The sequence below is a fragment of the Psammomys obesus genome, unplaced genomic scaffold, assembly GCF_907164565.1.
Source record: "Psammomys obesus unplaced genomic scaffold, mPsaObe1.curated_primary_1811, whole genome shotgun sequence".
Classification (NCBI taxonomy): domain Eukaryota; kingdom Metazoa; phylum Chordata; class Mammalia; order Rodentia; family Muridae; genus Psammomys; species Psammomys obesus.
Genome location: NW_026585504.1, coordinates 55,712,122 through 55,739,277, shown reverse-complemented (window position 1 = coordinate 55,739,277; position 27,156 = coordinate 55,712,122). Strand labels below are relative to the sequence as shown.

The following is a 27,156-nucleotide window of genomic DNA, read 5'->3' as shown; positions in this document are numbered from 1 at the left end:
CAGCCATCCACGTTTCAAAGAAGTAGCATTTTATACATCATGTTGTTGTCAGAAGTGTAGATCATGTGGGACTTCCAAAAAGCTGGTCTCTCAAGCCAAGTCCTGGAATAGATCTTATCTCCATGTGCAGAAGCCTCTGCTGTGAAGTGGTCTCTCTAGACTAGCAGCAGATGCCATAATCTTCTGCTAAATTGAGCCATTAGATAAAAGTACTACTCAGCAATCAAAAAGGAGGAAATCATGAAATTTGCAGGCAAGTGGTGGGATCTAGAAAAGATCATTCTGAGTGAAGTATCCCAGAAGGAGAAAGACAAACTTGGTATATACTCGCTTATATAGACCTACAAGATATGATAAACATAATGAAATCTACACACCTAAAGAAGATAATCAAGAAAGTGGACACAGGCGAAGGTGATTAATCCTCATTTAGAAAGACAAATGGGATGTGCATTGAACTTATGACAGGAGTCTACCACAAAAGGCATCTGAAAGACTCTACCTAGCAGTGTTTCAAAGCAGACACTAAGACTCATAACCAAACCCTCATCAGAGTGCAGGGAATCATATGAAAGAAGGGAAGTTAGTATGATATGGAAAGGATAGGAGCTCTACAAGGACCAAATATATCCGGGCACAGGGTCTTTTCTGAGACTGACACTCAACCAAGGACCATCTATGGATATAACCTAGAACTTCTGCTCGGATGTGGCCCGTGGTAGCTCAGTAACCAAGTAGTTTTCCAAAGTAAGGGGAACACGGACTATTTCTAACAGGATCTCAAGGGCAGGCTGTTTGACCCCCCCCCCCCAGGGGAGGAGCAGTCTGTTAGGCCACAGAGGAGGACTTTGCAGCCAGCCCTGAAGATACCTGATAAAACAGGGTCAGATGAAAGGGGAGGAGGTCCTCCCCTATCAGTGGACTTGGAAAGGGGCAGGGAGGAGACCAGGGAGGGAGTGTGGGGTTGGGGAGGGAATGAGGGAGCGGGATACAGCTGGGACACAGAGTTAACAAAATGTAACTAAAAAGAAAAAAAATAATAAAAAAAAGTACTAAGTCATAAAGCCATGGCATTACCCTGAAATGAAAGCACTGTCACCTTCAAATTGCCTAGAATTTTAACAGCCACTTAGAGAAATTCCTTTCACACATCCATTTAACATGGTCTGTTGAGTCCAACCACACTAGAGGAGAGGAGTGAGGAGGGGAAGCTTGTGTTCTTGAGATTTTCCAGCATTGGGCACATAGTTCTTTCATGCTTCTCTTCTCTATTAACCAACAGATTTCTCAAATTCTTTATTAATCTCTCATATATTTATCTATTCGTCAACTCTCTCTTTTATTTGTTTCCTCATATATTTTTGATGTGCTCAGTTAACTGTCCATTAGTCAATTATGTGGAAATTAATTCAGACAATTATATTACAATGTTTCTGCGTTTGACACCAAAGTTTACACAGTGAATAAATCTATTCTTGTCCTTAAGAAATGAATTAAGAAAAATAAATTAAATATTTAAATTAACTTCTTAAAATTTAGTGTGTGTGTGTGTGTGTGTGTGTGTGTGTGTGTGTGTGTGTGTGTGTATGTGCATGTGGAAGTCAAGGAGAACCTTGAGTGTTTTTCCTTGGATGACACCCACTTTGTTTTTTCAAAAAAGAAACCAAGTTTCTCATTGACCTGATGATCGCTAATTGGCCACAAGCTCCAGAAGTTGTCTTTCCTGCTTCAACACAGACCTTTCATGTTTGGTTTTTCTTGTCTGTTTCTACTGATGGAACTTGGGTCTGGTAAAAAATAAAACACTATTAACAAAGCTATTTCCACAAACCTCAAACTATTTTGTGAATCTCTCAATAATGTATTTGTAATTCTTATTTATTTTCTTCATTTCTTATTTTTATGGGTTGAGATTATTATTCATCATTCCTTCAGTCAATTATACAAAGTTAATCTACACAAATTATATTCTAATGTTGACTGAGTTGAGTACCAGCATCACAAAGTTAATAATTTTTTTTGTTCAAAAAAAAAAGAAATAAATTGAAAGAAAACAGGTGCAGTACACAAATATTTTAGACCCAGTTTGAGAAATGAGTAGGAAGTCATTGATAGAAAGAGTAACCAGGAGGAAAAGGTTTTGAGGGAAGGTGTAGAGAGGAAAAAGAGCTATGGTCTTTCAAGGTGTCTTTAATAGCTGCATATCTGAGCCACATTTGGTATGTATGTGTGAGGAGGTTTGTGTGTATGTGATATATATATGCATGGTGTAAGCATACACGTGTGTATGGGCATGTGTCCCCATAAGTATGAACAGAGATGAGAAAATGACAGCAGGCATGAGAGGGCCCCTCTTGAACTTGGCAATAAACTGGTGATTTAGAACCCTTCAAATCCCCTTGCCTCTGCCTTCCACAATGTTGAGGTATAGGCACAGATCATGCATGAAGTGGGTACTGGGGATTTAAAGTCAAGTCCTCAGCTTGGCCAACAGGTACTGGTTACCCTCTGAGCCATGTCCCCAGCCTTTGAGATGATTTTGTAGTAGAAACATTTCTTATTTATAGAGCAGCTACTAGCCTGAGGTCCAGTCATCTGGATTTCACAGTGGAGATGGCACTGTTTTCACTGCACCTGTAAATAAGACACATTTTCTTTGTTTTAATGAAAAAGGTACAGGAATCTCATATGCTAAACATCTTGCTTAGAGTTGGATTTACCACTGAAATTGTAAGGTTGTAACTATGAACCTAAGTGTTTAGGTTCAAGTAACACAGAGAGTCTAAGGCAATGAGGGGCTCCTGTACCTTAACATGCTTCCTTCAGCTTGCACTATTCTTCCTGTGGCTCACCCTCAGGAAGAACTACAAAGAGCAGAGGCGCCCAGTGCCCACTGTACATTTCTCAACACTACTTTCCTCTTCTGTAACATGGACATGATCATACCTCATCCCAAGGTTTCTGAGGAGTGAATGAAAAGAATTAGAAAGCTGAGGTTCTCAATGTTCAATTATCTATTAAAAGTGAGCTGAGAGGAGTGTTTAAAATGTTATTTTTTGCTCTGTTCCCTGTGCTGTACATAAAATGGAAAACATTTGAGAATGCCAACTGTAAACAACCATGTGTATCTCCAACACACATGTATGTAATATATGTAATACATGTATTGAAATATAAAAAAAAAAAACAGACAATCAGAGAGAGAAGGCAGGGAAGGAAAGAGAGATGGGAAAAATCGTTTTCTTTTGTTCTTAGAAGGACAAATGTAAACGAAACCCTTTGCTACCACTTCTGCAGATAGAGACAAGTCCTTTGCATTGGCTGAATCTCAAGAAATTCTGTGGAGTAATATTGACATCTTCAAATATCTAAATGGAAAGTTATGAAACACTATTCATCTTGTGGCCCTGGTTTATAAAGTCAGACATTTTATCACATTTATTCCACAAAATGAAATGTAAACAAGGGATCATTTCATATTTTTATCTGTAGAAAGACGAGGTTGTGAAAGATGAAGGCTCAAGACTACCACCACTAAATAGTAAAAATGACACATGTTGAAATTGAAGGTAGATTTGAATGAGTTACCATTTTCATCTTCAGACTTGACCTAAATAATTTCTGCCACAAAATTCTTTCAAGACTTCCTAGAAAGTTCTAAGTCAATGACTAGAAATAGAGCTCAGTTGGCAGAGTTCTCTCGTAGCTAGCAGAAAGCTCTGGGTACAATCCCCAGTACTGCTGAAAGGTATGTTGGAGACTAGCACTGCAAAGATGGAGATAGAAAGATGAGACATTTAAGGTCACTCTTGAGCAAAGGTCGACCAGTTAGCCCCATGAGTAAAGGCACTTGACACACTCAATCCCTGTGAATTTCATAAATACATTGTTGCATTAGGTGCCTATACATTTACCTGTCCACATATGGAAACACACAGAATAAAGGCTTATTTGTTTGTTTATTTCAGTTTTTTGAAAGCAGGGTTTCTCTGTGAGGCTCTGGCTATCGCAAAATTCATTTTGTAGACTAGGCTGACCTCGAACTAACGTTAAGTTATTTGCCTGCATCTACTTACAAAGTGTTGGGATTAAAGGCATTACCCCTGCCCAGCTGGTTTATTTATTTTTATTTTATTGGAATGAGAATTTTTTTTTCCTGTGTACAAGTACCATAGGCATTACTGCCGCCCATGGAGGCCAAAAAAGGCTGCCAGATCCTGGAACTTGAATTTCAAATGCTTGCAAATCAGCAAATGTGAGTGCTGACAATTAAACCTGGATCTACTGCAAGAATAGCAAGAACTCTTCGCTACTGAACCATCTCTCCATCCTCTTAAAAGGAAATGTTTTTTGAAAAAAGATGTAGCCCATGGTAGTTCAGTGTCTAAGTGGATTCCATAGTAAAGGAGACAGGGACTGTCTCTGACATGAACTGATTGGCCTGCTCTTTGATCATCTCTCCCTGAAGGGGGAAAAGCCTTACCAGGCCACAGAGGAAGACAATGCAGCTACTCCTGATGAGACCAGATAGACTAGGATCAGAAGGAAGGGAGGAGGACCTCCCCCATCAGTGTACTGGGGGTGGGGCATGGGTGGAGAAGAAGGAGGGTGGGTGAGATTGGAAGAGGAGGAGGGAAGGAGCTATAGGTGGGATACAAAGTGAATAAACTGTAATTAATAAAACTAATTTAAAAAAATAAAATAATCGCTTATTACCAGTCTCCATGACAAAAGATTCTGACAAGGATTTCAAGAGGGAAAGAAAACGAACACTTGTAAGACCATTGCAAGAACTACTGGCAACATCACTGCTTTTGTCTCAAAATGTAACTCACAATTTGTCTTGAAAGCGTCTGTCTCTCTGCATGCTACAAAGATAAAATAGTGAAGATCAGAGGGGGAAATTAGCTGGTCCTGGACCCAAGTCCTCTAGCCTCCACATTTGCTGGATCAGATATGCACCACAATGAGAAAGCAATGTAAAAGCATTCCCACTTGAGCCAACCACTTTTCTGGATAGCATTTCATGTATCCAGGCTGGTACTGAACTCACTTAGCAGCTGAGGATTTTTGTGAACTTCTGGTCCTCCTAATTCCCTATTTAAAATGCAAAAATAAATAAACAAATAAATAAATAGATAGATAAATAAATAAATGAATAAATCACAGGGTTGCACCACCTTATCTGGTTTATGTGGGGCTGGAGATCAAACACAGGCCTTTTTTCATGCTACTCAAGCATTTCGCTAACTGAAATAAACCTCTGCACTCAGATTATACACTCTTGAGCTGATCTCTACAGTATTGATTCACCTGGTAGCCCTGCTACTTTTTGTATGTCACTAAAAGAGAGCCTAGACATATAACATAAATTTTCATCAAATATGATTCAGTATATGTGGAATCTAATCCACCACCTCGTTAGATCATAAAACAGATTTCCTGGGTCTCTTTGATCATGCCCTCTACTTTAAAGCAAGGGAAAATATAACGTTAGAAAGCTACCTAAAAAGTAAAGGCTAAAGTAAACTGAAAGGATAAATCAGTCAATGGTTGTCTGGAAGTTGTAAATCTGGCCGGCACAGACAGCTGGAAGAGTGATAATGGATGTGATATTGTGTGAATCACAGTTAATGCAGGGAGTGCAGCGGCATGGAACTGGTAATGCAGGCTCCCACAAACAGAGAATCCCTGTTTAAACACAGCTGGTTGTGGTAGGTGCATCAGACAGGGATGCATTCCTCCCTAAGCAGCTTGGCTGCTTCTCTTGGGAGAAATAACAGCTATTGGTGAAACTCTATGGCTTTTAAAGGAGGTGGAAACTGCTTTACACTAATTGTCATCCTTCCCATTATTAAAGTTGTAGAGAAGGTACATCCTACAGCGGAGGTTTCTGGGCTTGTTTCTAACAGTAAAATGATCTGGATTTAACTGGAATTAGTTTTTAAAATTCCCTATTCATCTTTGATTTTGTTAATGTTTGGGTGAGTTTGTCAGACTTAAAATGTTTTACAATTCCCTATTCATCTTTGATTTTGTTAATATTTGGGTGAGTTTATCAAATATAAAACTTTTTCAAAGACTCAAATCTGTTTGATTAATATACTTTTCTTGTCATTTCTATTTGATTAGTTTCCACCTGAATGTTTATTTCTTGCTGCCCACTAGGTTTTTGATTGGTTTTGTGTTTTTCTAAAGATTTACTGAGCATCATTAGGTGGCTTTCCTTAGAGCTGACTTTCTAATGTGAGTGCTTATCACTCTACAATTTGTTCTAAGAATAAACTACCCATAGGTGTCCCCCAAAAGACCTGGTAGATTGTACTTTCAACTGTAGTTTTTTCTATGGATTTCAAAAATTTCTTCTCTAATTTCTTTAATTTTTTTTATTCAATTTTTCTCATCAAAAATGCATTGCTACACTGCTGCACTCAGCAGGTTTTGTTTATGTATTTTACATATATATGTTACATATGTAACAATATTAATGAAAAGGGAAAAAAATGTATGCTGACAGGCTGGGAAGGTAGCTCCATGGTTGAAATTCTTGTCTGACAAACATGAAGACCTGAGTTGAAATCTCAGAAACCTATGCAAATGCCAGGGGTCATGGTAACCCACCTGTACTACCAAATTGGGAAGTCAGCAGGAAGACTGTTTTGCATTTCCAGTGCAAACTGACTACCCACAGGAACCATATGGAAAGCTCTGGTTTCACTGAGAAAAAGTGATCAAGAATGATTCTCAACATCAAGTTCATGCTTGAGCACACATGGGTACGTGTACCCCTGCTCCTATGTGATCCCATATACATAGAAATGCACATAAATACATACACACATAGAAAATGGAAAAAGAAATGTGTATTACTCAATCTCTAAAAATATTTACATTCTTGCAGTTGAGTTCTACTTTTATTCCAGTAACCTCTTGAGGTCCACCTGGAATGGTATCACCAGAATGGCTTCCTGATTTCATTGTTGAAGAGGAAAGAAATACCAAAAGGGAAGTTAGGGGCAACTACTAGCCTGAGTTGACTCTACGATTTAGGCCAATCTATCTGTCTTTATTTATTGCTCATAACACTGCCCATTTAAAAGACCAGTAGACTGAGACTTGGGGAGCTGATCTACTTCTTTCATGAACCTGATGGGTAGTAGGGCTATTTGTTTGGCTGACAGTTGAAAGACAGTCCATCATTGGGAAGGAATGTGACTGAGAGCTTGAGGCCTCTGGTCACATTGCATCTGTGGTAAGGAAGCAGGCAGAAAAGGATTAATGCTGGTGATCCTCTCCCCTCTTCTTTTTCATGCAGTCCAGGATTCTACCCTATTTGTGCTGCTTGCATTAAAGTAGAGTTTCCCTTATCAATTAACTTATCTAGAATTACAGCACAGGTGTGACCAGAAGCTTATGTCTGACATGATTTTAGTTTTTCTTATGTTGACAGTGAAAAGTAGCTATCACACACGTATCAAAATCCTGACTCTAAAACACACACAGAAATTTTCATGCCCCATTGATGAAATCAACTCCTTGAATGTTCAATTTCTTTTTTTTTTATTTTATTTTTTTTTGTATTTTATTTTTTTCTTATCAGTTACATTTTATTAACTCTGTACCCCAGCCGTGTCCCGATCCCTCATTCCCTCCCAGTCCCTCCCTCCCTCCCTCCTCTCCACCGTGCCCCTTGCCAAGTCCACTGATAGGGGGGACCTCTTCCCCATTCATCTGATCCTGTTTTATCAGGTATCTTCAGGACTGGCTGCAAAGCTCTCCTCTGTGGCCTAACAGGACTGCTCCTCCCTTGGGGGGTGGGGAGGCCAAAGAGCCAGTCATTGAGTTCCTGTTAGAAATAGTCCTTGTTCCCCTCACTATGGGAAACCAATTGGTTACTGAGTTACCACAGGCTACATCTGAGCAGAGGTTCTAGGTTACATTCATACATGGTCCTTGCTTGCATGTCAGTCTCAGAAAAGACCCTGTGCCCAGATATATTTGGTCCTTGTGGAGCTCCTATCCTTTCCTCATCAGACTAACTCCCCTTCTTTCTTATGATTCCCTCTACTCTGCCAAAGGTTTGGTCATGAGTCTTTGCTTTGAAAACACTGCTAGTTAGAGTCTTTCCAATGCGCTCAGTAGACTCCTGTCATACGTTCAATGCACATCCCATCTGTCATTCTAAACGAGGATTGATCATCTTACCCCATGTCCACTCTCTTGATTATCTTTTTTAGGTGTACAGATTTCATTATGTTTATTATATCTTATAGGTCTATATAAGTGAGTATATACCGTGTTTGTCTTTCTCCTTCTGGGATATTTCACTCAGGATGATCTTTTCTAGGTCCCACTATTTGCCTGCAAATTTCATGATTTCCTCCTTTTTGATTGCTGAGTAGTATTCCATTGTGTAAAAATACCACAATTTTTCTGTATCCATTCCTCCATTGATGGACATCTGGGTTGTTTCCAGGTTCTGGCTATTACAAATAAAGCTGCTATAAACATGGTTGAGCAAATATCCCTTTTGTGTACTTGAGCAAACTTTGGGTATATACCTAGCAGTGGTATAGCTGAATGTTCAATTTCAAAAGTCTGTTTTAATTAAAGTAATGATGTAATCCACAGATGAGCCAACCTAAGTTTCAAGTTCATCCTGTTTGTGTGTGTACAGAACTGTTTAAAGAGAATTACATTTTTTTATTAAATACAATTTATTCATTTGCATTCCAGCTGTAGCCCCCTCCTTGTTCCCTTCTCAATCCTACCCTTCCTTCTTCTGCTGCTCCCATGCCGTTCCCCAAGTCCACTGATAGGAGAGGTCCTCCCCCCCCTTCCATCTGACCCTAGCTTATCAGGTCTCATCAGGACTGGCTTCATTGTCTTCCTCTGTGGCCTAGTAAGGCTGCCCTTCCACTCAGGGGTAGGTGATCAAAGAACCAGACACTGAGTCCATGTCAGAGATACCTTCTGTTCCCCTTACTAGGGAACCCACTTGGACACTGAGCTGCCTGTCAATTGAATTCTCAAGGTTGGTTTCAAAAGATGTTTAGAACTGGCATCTTTTAAGTGTTTTGCAGAGAAAATGGCAGTGCTCCTTGGAGAAAGTCGAAAATTCATGTCGCCTTTAGCTTACAAATGGAAACACAGGAATAACAGGTCTCCTGAAGTGTTCTCTAAGAGATTAACTATATTAGAGTTATTTTTTGTGCTGATGAGGTAGCTCAGTAGTTAAAGCATCTGCTGCCAAGCCTGATGACCCTAGTTTAATAACAGGATCCACAACTTACAAACTCATATAGAATATGAGTCTTGTAGAAAATATATAGAAGCTTTTAATTTCATCAAGTCCCACTCATCCTTAGTCATCAGGAAAGTGCAAATTAAATTCACCTTGAGATTACATCTTAGATCCCATTCATGTACTTTTGTTTGGAGTGAAAATTGGTGCAATCATTGCAGAAATCAGTTTAGTGGTTGCTCAAAAAACTGGCCACTGGTCCCCGATATGTCCCAGCTATGCCACCATGGGCATTTATACAAAATACTCTCTCTCCTAGTACAGAGACACATGCTCATATATGTTCATAGCTACAGTACTCACACTATCTACTACAGATAATTAGGTTAGATTTCCACCAACCTGCAAATGGATGATACAAATGTATTACCTATACACAATGGAATTTTTTCAGCTCTAGGGAAAAAAATGAACTTATGAAATTTTCAGGTAAGCAAATGAAACTCTGCTTGGTCATCATGTGGGTTTCCTGGTAAGGGAAGTGGGAGGTGACTGTTACAAGGACTCTCCTACATGATTTTTGATCACTTCCACCTGGTGGACCTGCCTTGCCAGGCCACCATGGTAGAGAAGGCACTTAGTCCTGATATGTTTTGATGTTTTTTTAATGTACCTCCAGGAAATCTAGATGTGACCATGGGCTTTAAGTTCCTATCTCTACTGTTCATCCTAGCATAATGTTCATAGTTAAACATGTGATGCCTACTGGCTGAGCTATGAAGAATAGCACTTTGAAGCACTGTATTGTTCCTTCTGAACATTGTAATTGTACATTTGGTGCATGTGGCACCAAATGTGCCAGTTATTAACTGTTACTTCCCATTCAAGGTCCAAAAGCAGAATGGGCAACACCCAGTTCTGATACAGCCTCAATTTCCATCTCATGAAAGATAGAACATGATTGCACTAAAGTGAACAACCACATAATAAGTACACATAGTGGAAAATCTACATTTATATAGGAAGAAATAGGAAGAAATACTTTGGTTATGTGTGGACTATGTCAAGAAACAGGTTACATACATTGAGAATGGAGACAATTTAATTTCTGATAGATGGTAGATAGATAGATAGATAGATAGATAGATAGATAGATAGAGCATAGAAAATTACTAATGACTGATGGATTATAGAATATTGCTAGCTATATGACAGAATGATAAAATGGTAGTGAGAAAAAATGTAAGGAGAGCTTTTAAAATAAACTGGCTAAAGGGGTATAGTTTTCAAGGAATCATCTCTCTCTTGGTCTTTATTCTTTGGTGTGTAATTGGGCCTGTTATATCTGTAAAGTTACTACATAATATTTGAGAGATATTCTAGCATAGGGGAAGTAGAATAGCTATATCAATATACTTTAGAAATGAACATAAACTTTCTTATAAACGTCATGAGCATTTCAAAGGTTTTTATTTTGATTTTTTAATCTATAGCATCTCTGTATTTAATAATAACTCTTTTGCTAATTTTATCACACTTGTGTATATTGGTATTGCACTAGCTAGTTTCATATCAACTTGTCACAACGAGAGATATCAGAGAGGAGGGAGCCTCGATATAATTGAGAAAATACCTCCATATAATTAAACCTAGGGCAGTCTGTAGGACATTTTCTTAATTAGTGATAGATGGTGAGAGCCCAGCCTATTATGGGTGGTACCATTTTTGGTCTGGTGGTCTTTGGCTGTATAAGAAAGCAGGCTGGGAAACCATAAGGAACAAGCCACTAAGCAGCACCCATCTGTGGCCTCCTTATCAGATTTTGCCTTCAGGGTCCTGTCTTGTTTTAGTTCCTGTCCTGACTTCCTTTGATGATAAAGTGTGATATAGAAGTGTAAGCAAAATAAATCCCTTTTACACTAACTTGCTTTTTGGTCATGGTGTCTCATCAAAACAATAGAAACCATATCTAAGACAGATATTAAAAACCATTTTAGAGTCTAAGGTGAATATTCATTTAACAACTTAAAAAATGTGAGTTTACATAATTTTATTTTCAGAGTTAAAATTCAATGAAATTAATTTGTTTACTACCCTTTTGTCTACTACACTTTACAGAAGTGAAGCCCTATTTAAAACAGCAAAGATGTTTGTCTGAGAACATAATGATTGGGGAACTATTCCTAGGGTGACTCACTGTTGCTGTGCATAATTTAATTGAGTGATGTGAGAACTATTCCTAAATTTAAAATCCTCAGGAAACTATTAAAACCAAACCAAGTCATTTCTTTCTTTTACTAATATAGTGAAACTGAACTGTAGGCAGATGAAATAACTTTTCCCAGGTCATAGAAAGAATTGGTGGGAAGAAATAATACGAGAAACCCGAACAGCAGTCAGTCCCCCCACACACACTTTTTTAAGTTAAATCACAATAACCCCAATCTTGCTGATTATAGTTAATAATAACAGTTGCTTTCAGCATGTTAGCATGTTTTCCTATCTGTGTTTGTAACAGAAATACTGTGGGTTACTGGTTTTCCCCATTTGTAAACTAAGAAGGTGTAAGAGGGAAGAAACCACATGATTTCTCTTCTTTGTTCATTTTCTACTTTATGAATGTATGAAGAATAATTTTGTAATTATGTGGGCAAGATTCTAAGGTGGCAAATACTTCTTAAGTCTTCCTGTTTCTTCCCCTACTTTATTTGTGAAGATTTTTAGAATTAAAGTCCGTGTGAAGATGTAATAAATATCACAAGATATTTAATATCTCCAAGATATCACAACAGTGTCCAACATACTCCACACAGTGCCTTGCAGCTTTAAGATTTGTTTATTTTTATTCCTGTGTAGCTGTGTGTGGGTATGTGCACTTCTGAGCCATTGGATTCCCTGGAACTGGACCTATAGGTGTTTATGCACGGTGCAACTTGGGTGCTGAGAACTGAACATGGGACTTTTCAACTGTTTTAACTTCTGAGCCATCTCTCCTTCCTGCCTTGCGACTTGATGGTCTTGGTTTCAGTTCCATATTAGCAGGCTGCTGCCTGCCTGTGTAAAGGGCACTGCTGCCCTCTTTTTGCTGTTATGAGTTTTAATTGGCTACAACACTAAGGTGACCAGTCCATGCCTCATCCTGGCAAAAGCAGACTTCAAGTGCAGATATTTTTGCCTTTAAAACCAAATTCCTTTCTCATACCCATATCTTACATTCTTCGTGGCCTTGTTCTTTTTCTTTCTTATTGAAAAAGTCTGTGCATTCATTCAGTATAAATATTTCAAGATAATTTTTGTATGTATACATGATTTTTGTATTGAGCAGGATTCCTCTACAGAGAGGAACAGAACTGACAGAATATAGAAATATAGGCTTTATTCGAGTGGCTTACAGGCTGTGGTCTAGTTAGTCTAACAGTGGCCAAGAAGACTGCAGTCCATGCTGCTGGATGTCTTGGCTGTTTTTCAGTGAATGCCAGAATCACAAAGAAGTAGGCTCTAATGCCAGTGAATTGCCTTTTGAGTAAGAATGAGGGCAGGCAAGTAAACAACAAAAGCTTCTTTCTTCCATGTTCCTTATATGGCTGCCACCAGAAGGCCAAGACTTAAGGTGGATTATTCTACCTCAAAACATCTGGATTAAATGGTGGCTATTCCCACTTGAAATTAATAAATTAAACAATTCCTTACAGGTGTACCCAGCTCCTCGGGTTTTAATTAATTTCAGATGTAGTCTAGTTGACAATCAACAATATCCTTTACAATGTTTTTGCATACTCATGTGTTTTTGCATGTATTTGTAGGCCAGAGACAACCTCAATTGTCATTCCTTAGTTGTCATTCTTTTTTTTTTTTTTCCATTTGGAAATTAGGAAAAAGGTGTGTATTTGTGTTATGGGATATCTGTGCATGTGAGTGCGCATGTCTATGGGGGCCAGAAGAGTGAAATGGATCCTCCAACAATAGAATCATATGTAGTTGTGAAGCCCTAATATGGATATGGGTACTGAACTTGAGTCCTCTTCAGGAGCAGTGTAGTCTCTAAACCATTTTTGTAAACCTTTGTTCCTTTGAAAAAACTCTCACCACCCACATTTCTATCTGTGCTCTCTCTCCTACCCTATTACCTCTCTTCAAAAACTTCTGCTGTCTATTTTATTTCCCTTCTGACTGAGATTTAAGCATCCTTCCTTGGTTCCTCCTTGTTACTTATTTTCTTTGGCTCTGTGAATTGTATTATGTTTATCCTGCTAAAATATGCTTATAAGCGTGTACATACCATGTGTGTCTTTCTGGGTCTGGGTTACCTCACTCAGGATGATCTTTTCTAGTTCCATCAATTTGCCTGCAAATGTCATAATCATTTTATAATCCTTGTTTTTATTCAATTGTGTAAATGTACCACACTTTCTTTATGCATTCTTTAGTTTGAGGACATCTAGTTATTTTCCACATTCTGGCTACTACGAATAAAGTTGCTATGAACACAGTTGCACAAATGTCCTTGTTGTATGGTGATGCATAGTTGTCCTCTGAGAGTTTCCACACTATAATGGATTGAACAGATGCTGAGACTCACAGCCAAGCATTGGGTGAAGCATAGAGAGTCTTTTGGAAAAGTGCAGGGTGGGGGGTGGGGGATAGAAGAACTTGAAAGAGAGAGGAACTCCACAAGAAGAGCAACAGAGCGAACTAACCAAAACCAAAGAGGTGTTTGCTGAAACTGAAGCACCTAACCAAGGATTATGCATGAACTGAAACTAGGCTCCCCTATACAGATGTAGCCTATGAGTACCTCATGCTTCATGTGGGTACCCTAGTAAAGGAAGCAATATGGACTCTGTTGCCTGCTTTTTGATCAGTTCCCCCCGGGGGGAGCTGCCTTGTCAGACCACAGGGAAAAAGGATGAGCTCAGTCCTGATGCAAGCTAATAGCTGGGTTGGGTTGGGGGGGCTCCCCTTTTCTGAGAAATAGGAGAGAGGAACTGGGGGAAGAAGAAGGTAGAGAAGAGGGAGGGGCTATTGTTGGGATATAAATTGAAAAAACAATAAATTGAAAAACAAAAAACAAAAACCTCTCATTGGTCTGGCATTCTCTGAGTAGGTTAGACTGTCTAGTCAGCAGGACCTAAGGGTGCACCTCTTTTGTTTCCCTTCCCAAGCACTGGAATTACAAGCATGTGCCAACATGTCCAGTATTTTTGTATTGTCACTTAAGGTTTAGTACTCAGATATTAAGCTTACATAGTACAGTTTCAACCTTGATAATAATGTGTTTTACACATGTTTATTGTCTGTAGCTGTAGATTTCATTCTGATACTTAACAGTTATTTAGGAAATTACCTCTGGTACTGTGTTTGTAATGAACTTGCACCAGTATTTTGTCCTTGTCAAAATTTCTTACACAATACAGTATAACATAGCATTTATCTCTTATTATATATCAAAAGCAATGTTGGGATGATTGAAAGTATAAGTGGGTGTACATAATATGCAAATGCTATGCTATTTCATGTGAGAAAATTGAGCACCAGCAGACATTTAGATAGTTTTAGATAGTCTTTGAAGAGCCAACCTATGGAAAAGGAGGATGACTGTTTTTGTCAATTTTAAATTAATAATGGACGTTAAATACATAATATACAATATGTGAAATTAATATTCACAAACATAGTCCCTGAGATTATTTGTCTCTGTGTTAACTGGAGGTGTAAGCCTATAAGAAACAAAATTCTCTGGTCCTTCTGTAAGGAATAGGATGCTTTGAGTCCTCAGGTGGAGACTTCATTTTACTTTGAGTGACCCACTGTTTATGTACTTTGGGTTTTACTTGTAATTTTTCCTGCTTTGTATTGTTGTCTGTGCAGAAGACAAGATTTGGATGACGGTTCAGCACAACAACACAGAGCTGACTCGGGCACAGGGTTCTAACCCAGAGAAGCCCTACGCCATGACCTTAAACTATGGTGGCAGTATGGAGCAGCTGGAGGCTCTGATTGATGGCTCAGAGCACTGTGAACAGGAGGTGGCATACCACTGCAGGAAATCTCGCCTGCTTAACACACCAGGTAAGGTCCTGTCCATCTTCTTGGTACCTTGAAACCCATGAGACAATATCCTGGAGATATATATGTGTGTGTGTGTGTGTGTGTGTGTGTGTGTGTGTGTGTGTGTATGTGTATATATATATATGTATTGACACAAGCTAGAGTCATTGGAGAAGTGAAAACCTCAATTTTAAAAAGTCTTCGAAGGATAATTTTCTTAATGACTTATGTGGGAGACCCAGACAATCAGGGGTGGTACTACCTCTGGGTGCGTAGTACTGAGTTGTATAAGAAAAACAACATAAACATAAACCTGAGAAAACCTAGAGGAGCAATCCATCCAGCAGTGTTCTTCTGTGTCCTCTACTTCTGTTCCTGCTTCCAGGATTCTGCCCTTACTTCTTGTAATAGTGGGATGTCTCTTGAGAACTGTAAGCTTTCCTTCTTAACTTTCTTTTAGTCATGGTGTTTTATCAAAACAATAGAAACTCTAACTAAAACATTCAAAGAAATGGGTATTTAAAATAAATAGGCTGCAGTGCACTTGATCATTTTGCTTTGAGGAGAGATATAAACCAAAGAAGGCCATGAGTTTTGGCTTTGGTATTAAGGAATTGTTCTGTTGAGTCTATACTTGTCTCTGTTTCTTCAGAAAGACACCCTGACAATATCCATTCACAACAATTGTAGAAAGGAAGACTTTTTACAAAAAACAACATTTGAAGTTGGAACATTTGAGCTAGAAATGTAAAGTATGATAGTTGGAAACTGCTTTTGAGAGATGGAAGATATCAGAAAGTATCAAGAATCCCAGTACACATATGCAAGAGCGATGAGTTATGTCTAGAGCAAGTGATATCTACGAAGAAAGCAACAGGCACAGAGGCTAAACAAGTAGAGGTTACTCCGTGTGCACAGAATTTATGTTGCCAAATAAGGGGGGCTTTCAGCGGATATGACTATAAAAATAAATTTTCATTCTTACTGAATTAATCATTTATTAAGGTGGAGGTTTTCATGTAGCATACATTTTCTTTGAACTCACTATGTAGCTGAGAATGACCTTGAACTTCTGTTTATCAATCACATTCTGTCACAGAGTTTAGTATCCCAGGGCTTAGCATTTGTGGGTTCAGCATGGTTGTGGAACAAGAGACATAAATGTCAGGAAAGCATGGGTTGGAGATGCCTAACTCAATACACTGCACTGTTTGACTGATCCATAATATTCATGGGAAGATATCTCCCCAGATAAATAAATTATCCTGATAACTACCACTTATCTTTTTTAAACAACAAAAATATTTTCAGAGAAATTTTAACTATTTGAAATGGAAATCTTTCCCCAATGGATTACATGCCTTCTTGCCTTTTTAAACACAGAATTCAGAACAGAAAATGGAACCTTTTGTTGATGATTCAGGATCATGACTGTGAAATTCTGGAACTCATTAATTCTGGAATTTCTGTTGGATTCAGCCATGCTTGTCAGCATGATGAAATCAGGGTTTCCTTTCTCTGTTCCTTTCCTTGCATCTCAATCCCCACAAACAGCCCTACAAAGTTCAATGTTTTCTTAAATATTTCTCTGTCCCATGATAACTACCAGAACATATTTGCCATCCAAAGCTTTTCTCAGGATGTCTGGCTCTAGGAACTGCCTTCCTTTCTTTTCATTGCCTTGTCATTTTCCAGTGTTCGAGTTCCTATAGAAAAGTATAAGTATATGCATTCTGACCTTTGGACCTCCCTAAAGTATTTAAACTGTCATGTTACTTAGGTTATATAATTCCTTTGCATGTGCATGTGTGTGTGTCCACGCACACATCCTCACACACAGACACACAGACACACGCACACACGACCATAATGTCCTTGAAGGTTAAATTTCTACAGTTCAGTCACTACCTGTTAAATTAATGCAAAGATCTTAAATTCATAAGGCTGAGAGAAAGCAAGAAAGACAAAACAGTCTGCAATCGTTGGACTGTGCCCGGTATATCTCAGGCATCCAGGAACCAGTGTCTCTGTTCAAAGCTTCAATCTCAGTAGACAAGGAACAAAGTTGATGCTATCATGAGAAATGAGCTGAAAGAGAATTTCCTTTTTATTAGTCATTTGAGAAATTCATACAGTGAGTTTCCCTATGTCTATCCTCTTCTAGTTCCTCCCAGATGCCCACCCTGGTACCCATCCAACTTTGTGTGTGTGTGTGTGTGTGTTTTAAGACTTATCCATCAAGTCCATTTTGTGCTACCCATATATTCATGAGGTGTAGACTTCCCCTGAAATGTGGGTGACTCTCAGTGGCTACACCCTTTAAGAAACTTGGTTCTTTTTCTTTAGCAGACATCACTTGCCAACAGCTCTTCAGCCATGAGTAGAGCTTCATGTCTGCCTACCTTCCCCATGTTGATACTTTTGAATGGACTGTGTGTGCACAGGTTTTATGCATGCTATGATAACCTCTGAGTTCATATATTTATCTGCTCTGTTGTGTCCAACACTCTTTGATTTTATTCCCTCACTATCTTTGAGTCTTAAAGTCTTCATACCTCCTCTTCTATAATAGTAATTTTCAATGCTTGGAAGGAGATGTCCCATTTAAGGCTGAGCATTGCTCAGGGCTTTATACTATGAACCTTGCCTAGTTATAGGTCTCTGTGTTAAAAATCTTCTACTGAAAATAGAAGCATTTCATAATTAACCCGTGGGCATAACAATAAGTCATTAGGAGTCAGTTTTATACTATGGGAGTTTAGTAGAACAATAGTAATAAGTTGTTAGGACCTATGACATGGCTATCCATAGGTTCTTGGTCCCACAATCGTCCCAGGTATGGATTAGATCTTATATAGAGAGACCAAACTCTATCAGGATGTAGTTGATTATTTACACAAAGTTCTTGCTACAATAGTCCCAGTGAGCCTGTCTTGCCAGATCAGCAGTTATTTTATATTGTTGTCTTCACAGATAGTAACACTGATGACATTGTACTTTTCAAATACAGTCTTACCATCAGTTTTAGAAGGATAACCAATAGCATTGGCCTTTAACATTTGTATATCTCTGGAACTCTACTGGCCAACAACTTCAAAAGAAGAAAATATTTTTGGAATTGAGATGTTTATATTTGAGCTTATGGTGTCTAATAGGAGCATCACTGTTCCATTATAATGTGTGTGTGTGTGTGTGTGTGTGTGTGTGTGTGTGCTTTTACTCTTCTACAGTAGTAGATAGGGTGTAAGTTTCCTTCATTATTTAAAATCACTATAGATTAATAAAAGATTCCCAGTCCTGTGATACAGCTTTTTTCCTGTATATTGCCACATCCCCAAATGGAAGAGCACATAAAACTGCTAAGAGCTCTCAGCAAATACAGTGCTTTGCTGGCAATCCTGAAAATTTGAGATCAATTTACAGGACACACAGGTGGAAGGAAGAATAAATTTCCACAAGTCACCCTCTGGTCTTCATTCAAATTCCATAGGACTTGTATGTACACATATATTCTCTCTCCCTCTCTCTCTCTCTCTCTTTGCCTCTGTGTGTGTGTGTCTGGGTATGAACATGTCTTTGTGAGTAAACACATAAATGTAATAACATTTTAAATGAACAAACATATTCATGCAAAAAACTGATTTTTACCAATCATAGGATATCATCTTTTAGAGGTGTTTTCAATGAGCTATCTTTTTTAGGCATGTAGATACATATATCATGCTGTATATAGGTCCACAAGAATATTTTGCATGTTGATTACTGTGAACATAACTGAAGACATACTCAGGATAAATTCCTTAAGGTAGCATTGCCAGAAGAGAAAGTGTGCATATTTTCAAACATTTTTGCCACCTTGACTTTTGCTATGTATCTGTGTATAACCAATTTATATCCCAGAGAAGACAAAGGAACTGTGTGCCAATTTCCAAGTAACAGATATCAATATTAACTACTCATTTCAGTGCTGAAAATCTTATAACTGTATAATGTCACTGAAAAAAATTGTAAATAATCTTTGATGGTAGTAGTAATTGTGCATGAACCTATGGGAGACAGACAGACAGAAAGACAAAGATAAATAGAGAAGGAGATAGTGGGGAGAAAGAGAATGCTATAGTTTATGGGTCATGTTGTAGTTGACAATTAATATTTACTATTGATACATCTTCTGGTAAAGCTGCTGTTTATCCTAAATAGCTGTATCACCAAATCACCACACAGAGACTGGGTTTATTTAGTTAACCTAGAACACAATGCTGAGCAATAGTTACTTCCTCCTAAACCTCCAAGCCCTCATAGTTTCCTAACATTTAGATTTCCCACATTATTCGTGCTTTTAGTGATGTATTAGGTTCAGTCCATCTCTCCAAGATCTGTGCTCCTGCCTCTGTTCTCCCAGCTCTCCTGCCCTTTTCCTCCCACTGTTTTGTGTCTTCCAGCTCCTCCCCTCTTTCCTGTCCTCTGACTCCTCCCCTTTCCTGCCTACTTCCTTTCCCTACTCAACATTGTGTCTAGTTGTTTTATTTGGAAGTTTACACAAAGATGAGACAGGTGCTGCTTAGAAGAAGCACCACAATGCAATGTCCAGATTGAAACCAGATTGAAATATTCAAGTGTTGTGCAATGCAGCTTGTAATGGATGGACTGTAGGTCCCCACAGTAGTGTCCTAGATCTCTCTCTCTCTCCAAGCTCTGGGACTTCCTTGGTTATCAATATCTAGCAACAGTGAGAACATAGGGAAGACAAGAGAGAGGGGGCCATGCATGGTGTAACATTGTGTTTCTTTCATTCAATTGGTGACTGAACCATGACACTCTTTTTCTAATTATTCCTCTGCTATTTCCCTCCTGATGTACCCATAACTGCCAGTTCAGGTAACATACCATCTATCTCAGTAACTGAAACTGTGTCCTGGAAACTCCATGGTGCTGTGGTCCACAGGAATTGTGCCCTGGAACTTTCATGTTTCCTCACGTTTTCCCACTCTGTGTTTTACTTCCTGCCACATCTTTATGCAAGCCTAAAGCATTGCTGCAGAATATCTTTTCAAGGCATGGAAGTAGCCAGCCTGCAGTGCTCTAGGAGGCACTTCCAGTGAGGGAGAATGCAACCTTTTTAAACTGGATTAGGATACAATATACGCTGGCTAAGCCTGAGCCATTTCTCATACCTCAGCATGCTGCTGACATTCTGCCTGGGAACAGGAGTCAAGAAGGCACTAAACGATGCATATATGAAATGATGTATCACTCACTTCAGGCAATGTTTACCTGCAAAGGACAGACAGATCAACAATGAAGCTATGGCCTTCTAGATGGATCAGTAACCTTGTCAGCTATTTCCCTACATCAGTTACTCCTCTCCTCACTGTGCCAAAAATTCCTGGCTGAAAAACCTTCAGGGAGGAAAGGTTTATTTTGGTCCTGTGTGGAGGAGATACAATCTATCATGGCAGGGCAGATTATTTCATGGTGAAGGTGTCTTCAGGTGGTCAGTTGGACGCAGCAGGTATAAAGCAAAAATAGCTTAAGCCAGAAGCAGGACAAGACTATGTATTTCTGTATATTTGAGTCCCAACAACCTATTCTTTCCAGGAGGTTCACCTCTTTAATGTTCTACAACCTCTATCAGCACCCCAGCAGGAAAGTAGTGTTCAGATATTTTACTTATGGACAACATCTTACATTCAACTAAACATTCCACAAAAGTCCCTCTTGAAGGAAGACAACATAGAAAAGGCCTTGGAAAAATGATTTTATGGTGCAGCCTTCTAAAGCTCTCTGGAAGGAATTGATATGGAGCATTTTATCCGTTCGCAAGTTCTTTCCCATATTTTCCATAGAGCCAAGGATGCTCTATTAAATTCTCTCAACGGCCTTTCTGTTTCACACATATTGTTGTATTTAGCACTTTATTAGCAAGGTTTAGTTTTTAATTCCTTCCCAAGTAAAGTGGTGCATAGTCCGTGGCACAATGGACAGGTTAAGACTGGAATATATGGGGGGGGGGGGGTGCAAGATGGTGGCGCCAGGAGAACACTTCGTCTGAGGAGCAGGACAACATTTTCCGTACAGCGACCAAGAGACTGAACTCTGGGTCCTAAAACAACAGTGATCCTGTTCCCCAGGTGAGAGGAAACCCCCAATGTGTGGGAATCAGGCTCAGGTCACCCAGCCAGAACCCGGAAGAGATCCCAGGTCGCACAGGCACTAGGTCACTGGACCACAGCCACATGCCTGCATGTCCCGATCACCTTCCCAGGCTGAACGGTGGGCACAAAAACACTAGAGACTGGGCGTCCCAGTCATGAGAAAAACCCACGGGGAAGGAAAGTAGCATGACTGGCCACCTGTCACCCAGTCTTTGCCTGGAAAAAGTCTCGCAGACTGACGGGTACGAGCCACCATCACTGAACTGGGCTCCAGCCACCAGCGCAAGCATGTAGAGTGGCTGCTCGCCCAGCTCTCTGGCACAGACGGAGCTGTGCACCCTAGTGCAACAAAGACTGGAAGTCCCTGTCAGGAGAGGCCCCCACAGGGAAGGAAGGAAACAGTGCTGATTTAAGCCACCCAGGCTTTGGCGGAAGAAAGTCTCTTGCAGACCAGCAGGTACGAGCCGCCATCACTGATCTGGCCCCAAGCCGTAAGCACAGAGAGTTTTTGGGCATCCAGCTCCCACAGAGTAGGGGGCTGGTGCATGCGCTGCCAGCTCAGAGACCTGCTTTGTTCCAACTATTCCTCACAGACAGAACTGTGCACCCCAGAGCACCAGAGACTTGCAGTGACTGTCTGGAGAAATCCTCACAGGGAACCAAGCAAAGGGGACAGACTTAGGCCACCCAGTATATCCCCAGAAAAGGTCCCGCAGACTGTCCCAAACCAGGGACTCAGAACCTCCGTCTATCACCCAGGAACTGGAGATCCACTCAGTTCTCTTCACTCATTCCTATAAGTTTGAAGGAGGAACAAGCTGCAGTCAGTTGCTTGACCTGGTCACATTCCAATGGGATTTAAGGGCACACAATGTGATCTCTGCGAGATAATTATCATGTCCTAAACTTCCTTCCCTTCATCATTTATACTCTGTGAACAGGTAGCTAAGCAGCTGCACGCGCGCGCGCACACGCACACACACACACACACACACACACACACACTACTCAAGTGAACACTGACAAACACTTTTGTTTGTTATCTTCTAAAACACAGCATTCTAACTAGTGATTTAAGGTAGATGACAGGGTATGAGCAGATTGTATGAAAATACTGTCATTGTGTATAATGATCCGGAACAGACAATAATTTCAATGTCTGCTGGCGGTCATGGAAACAGTTCCTCAGGATTCCCAGGGCTGAGTGTGTACTACTTAGACACAACATAATATGTGTTGTGTCACACACACCATAAAATGATAATTCATTCCTGCTAGACCCAAATTGATCTACAAGCTCACTTTTGTGTTTAAGTCTCCATATGTGCTTGTGGTATATTACTCCCAATCTTTGTAAAATTAATGATCATTTAAGTGAGGAATTATGATGCAGAAAAGCCGATATTCCTTATAGAGAGGGATCGTCTAGATTCCCTAAAGAAAAATATCTTCGTCCCCATTTTTGGTACCAAACAAAACTGATTAACAGAATTTTTATTTCTTGGTATGCACTAAGTATTTACTAATTGTTTGTTGTCAGGCAATTTTCTGGTCCCTGAGATGTAAACACTAAAAATAAGAATAAAAGTAAAAACAATATTCTTAAACATATGATTGTACTCAGGATGACAGAAACACCAAAAAGAGACACCCAAAGAAGAAACTCATATTACTGTAGGCCAGTACATGTTAAAAACGAGAAAGAAAATCTCCAAAGAGTGAGAGAATAGATAGTGTGCAGATATGAGTGCTCCATTCAATGGAGTGATGTTAAAGTTCTCCTGCAGCTCAGGTGATGGGGCCTCTGCAGCAGGTAATTGCATGTAAAGAACAAGTTAGGCCAATGTATAGCTGGGACAGAGGATGCAGGCTAAGAATGGTATAAAGACATGTGCCCAGGACAGGGAGAGAAAGCGGGAAATTATTGGAGGTGGTAGGAAAAAGAGTTGTGGTACAATTCAAGGAATAGGAAGTCTGAATGTTTTTTCTAAGTATACAGAAGTTACTAGAACTCTTCATCAATGAAATAATTCTTCCCTTATTTTAAGTCCAAACCTTTGTAAGCATATGTCAATCAGACTAAACCAAGCCCATAATTTTCTAAGCATATGGACCTCTTAGGTCATGTCTTGTTCTTATTAAATAGAGAGTGCTTTGAGCTCAGTGAAGGCAGACATACAATGTTTATTCTTCTGTGTCTACAATTTATAACTCAGGGGAATCTGTGGGAAACTTAGAAGTCACCAGGAATCACTTGTGCCTTTTGGCAATACACATCATTTTCTCCCCCAATTAAACTGAGTTGAAGTTACTTTGGTCATCTCCATACCATTTTACTGTTACCAGCCAGCAACCTTCCCTCCACGGGTCCACATACACACATGTAACCTGAAAGGGTAGAAATTATTCTGCAACCTCTGTCCTTTCACTACAACATGATGTCCCTGAATCACAACAACAGTGCAATAAAAACAGAAGCTTAGGCTCTTGACTCAAAAGAAGCATTAATGAGCAGTATTTTAAAACGTATTCACCATGCTTAGTCACCAGAAAGTACAGTAAAAATTACCCCACTCAGAGTGGCTGTTATAAAAACAAATGACAAAAGCTGGCAAGGTCTAGTGGAACATATATGATAATGATGGAAACATAAGTTGGTGAAGATACTATGGAAATTTCTAACAAAAATTGAACAGAACGCTAATCCAGCTATATACTTTGAGTACATTCCAAAAGATCTAATGTAGCCCATTGTAAGTACTTGCACATCCATGTTCACTGTCATATAATTTACTACAGAAAAGATATGGAAGTAGCCTAGGTGTCCATCAACAGATGCATAGATAAAGAAAATGTTCCATATATACATAAAGATGTTTCATTCAGCCATGCAGAAAAAAAATTATGCCATTCTCAGGGAGATGGACAGAGTGTGCAGTTATTAAGTTTGGTGAAAATAAGGCAACTCATAAAGACCAATAGTACATACTTTTTCTCATCATGATTATGTTTATGCATAACTGTAATACATACTGTAATATATATTTATGTGTCTGTCTATGAGAGAGAGAAAGAGTGTGTATGTGTGCATGCTTGCATATTATCGGTGTGTAGAAGTGAATGGAAGACTGTGTGGGGATATTAAAATACCAGAGGAAGTAAATAGAGGAAAAAACAAAATATAATTGAGGTAAATATGAGCAAAGTGAAATGACACAAAAATTGCATAATTAACCACTTTATTTTGTTTCCAAATTGAATATTACTGTCGTGAAAATTGTGATTGAAATATCAGTGTAATGTTTTTCTTTTTAACTAACATGGTAATTATAAACCAGGCACTGTGACACATGTCAGTAACTACAGAACTTGGGTGCTGAATTCAGAAAAATTCAGTGTTCAAGGTCATCCTTTCTTAAACAATGAGTTTGAAGCCAGCTTTAGCTACGTGAGACCTTATCTGAAGAAAAATAAGATAAAATAATAATAAGATAGTGGTTATTTATGCTTCGTGTCCTATAAGATATCATATAACAATCTGTACTTTCTACAAATCATGCTCTTCAGCACTGGTAATACTGACTTTCAGGTACTGAGAACCTGGCTCCTGCCTGGCTTTTCAAACAGCTTATTTCACTGAATTCGCTTAGTGGTCATATGAGAGTTTTATTATTATTTTTATATTATTGATGGAATAAGGGGTTGCGAGAAGTGAGATCATTGATTTATGTTCTTATAGCTCCTATGAGCTGGAGATCAATTAGTTCTTTCTGCTTTGAGTGTCTGCACAATCTATCATTCAAAACAAAAAAAAAAAAGAGAGAAAGGAGAAAGGCTTAAGAAGGAAAGAAAATGATATAGAAAAATCTCATTCATCTAAGAAAAAATATGACCTGCTCTTATAGTCAACTACTGTGTAACCGTGTGCCATTAACTCTACTATGAAAGTTACAACATCCATTCCTCATCTTCTGGGCTCTGGGGAATCCAGGCTAGGGTCAATTGATGGTTCCATCATTCATAGCTTTACAGGACTGGCAGTTGTTGCTGGTATCAGAGCCCACAGGCAGAGTCAAACAGTTCCTGAGTGGGGAGTGAGGATTGAAAGAAAATTTAAAAACAAACAAACAAACAAAAAATACCCACTACACATGAGATCTGTTTGAAAGAGCTGACAGTAGAAACTGTTGCACTGGTTTATTCCACAATTCCTTTGATAGTCAGAGCAAAGAACCTGGACACAATTAAGGTGTTCATTGAGAAGTCAAACTTGTTTACCTCAACCACTTGTCTGTATGATCCTCACACAAATAAAAGGAAAGGAACTTGGCAAAACATCCTGCCTATCTCTGTCTCCAGGTGAAGGCCAGGGTGAAAACATGTTTTTCACTGAGAACTCAATAACAAAGCAGCCTGACAAACAAGCAGTCTCCACATGCTGGGGTGTTGCATGGGGCCTGAGGCTAGAAATGTGTTTCAGATCTCAGTTAAATGCATGGATCTCACATGGTTGTTTCACTTATAATAGTTGCTGAGCTTCATAGACAAATGTCTTGAAGGGTAGAAAGAGCCAAGTGTAAATATTCCACATTTATTATCTAGATTGTAAGCCATGCAGCATTCTCTGTGTCCCTTTCTGATTACTAGAAGACAGTCATTTTATTAGCCCACATTCAAGAAAAGAAAAGGATGTTGCTCTTTCCTAATTGGAAAATTGTTGGAGATTTTTCTGATGTGTGTTACTGGCACTTAATATCTAGTTACAACCATTTTGCTTTGTAAACCTGCCTGAGATATATCTGATTGGTTGATTAAACAGCCTATACCTGGGCAATGTAGAATGGTGTAGGCACTGCTAAGGTTCTTGGGATTTGGAGGACAGAGAGAATCATGGGACAGAGACAGAAAGAGAGAAAGAAGGAGGACACCACAATCAGCTAGTCTGGAGAAGAAACCACGTGGGGCCAGGAGGAAGGACTCCAATAATGGTGTAAAAGGGCCCAAATGAAGAATAAAAGCAAGGATTTATAAGATTATGGCTGGAAGATAGGGTGGTTAAAGCATTAAATGGGGGCTGGGAGATGGAAGGAGAAGATATTTAAACAATATAAGTGAAATATCTTCCTGGCCGAAGGTAAATAAGGCAATTATAAAATCTAACAGGTATACATGTCATATTATTTCTGGTAGCAGGTTAGATAATACCACAATGATAATCACAGGGCTAATAATAAAGATTATATAGCCCAACAGCCATTTTTGCTGCAACAACAACAAAAAAATCATAAGACTGATTTTTTTGAAAGTACCGTATATTTTTGATTTTTTTTTTAATTAATGGACTAACCTCAAAAAAAATGTCAAATAAAAGACAGAAACTCAATGTCTCTCTTACTCCAGTTCAAGGCATTTGGAATCTTCCCAGTAAATGGTTAGCCAATTGTAATACAGTGTGGGCTTCTATGTGTCTCTTTAAGAGACTTAAATAGAAAAAGTTTATAGGATTTTGTAACAAGTCTTCAAACATAAACACTTGAACTAGGCAGACGGTTCAGCAAGTAAAGGCACAAGCTGACAAGCCTGACATCCTGATTTGGATTCTAAGGACCAATCTTTTTTATAAGGAGAACTGACTCTCACAAGTTCTCCACAGGAACACTTTCACACACACACACACACACACACACACACACACACACACACACACAC

The 27,156-nt window shown here is 39.1% G+C and overlaps 1 protein-coding gene across 2 annotated transcripts in view; it reads left to right on the top strand.

The window, feature by feature from the left end:
• The window catches only part of LOC129672188 (contactin-associated protein like 5-1-like), a 715,327-nt gene that overhangs the window by 521,841 nt on the left and 166,330 nt on the right, over window positions 1-27,156 (top strand). For both annotated transcript variants that reach the window (XM_055601503.1, XM_055601502.1), the window contains exon 13: window positions 15,113-15,313. In XM_055601503.1, coding sequence (XP_055457478.1) covers window positions 15,113-15,313 — 201 coding nt within the window. The remainder of the gene's footprint in view (window positions 1-15,112; window positions 15,314-27,156) is intronic.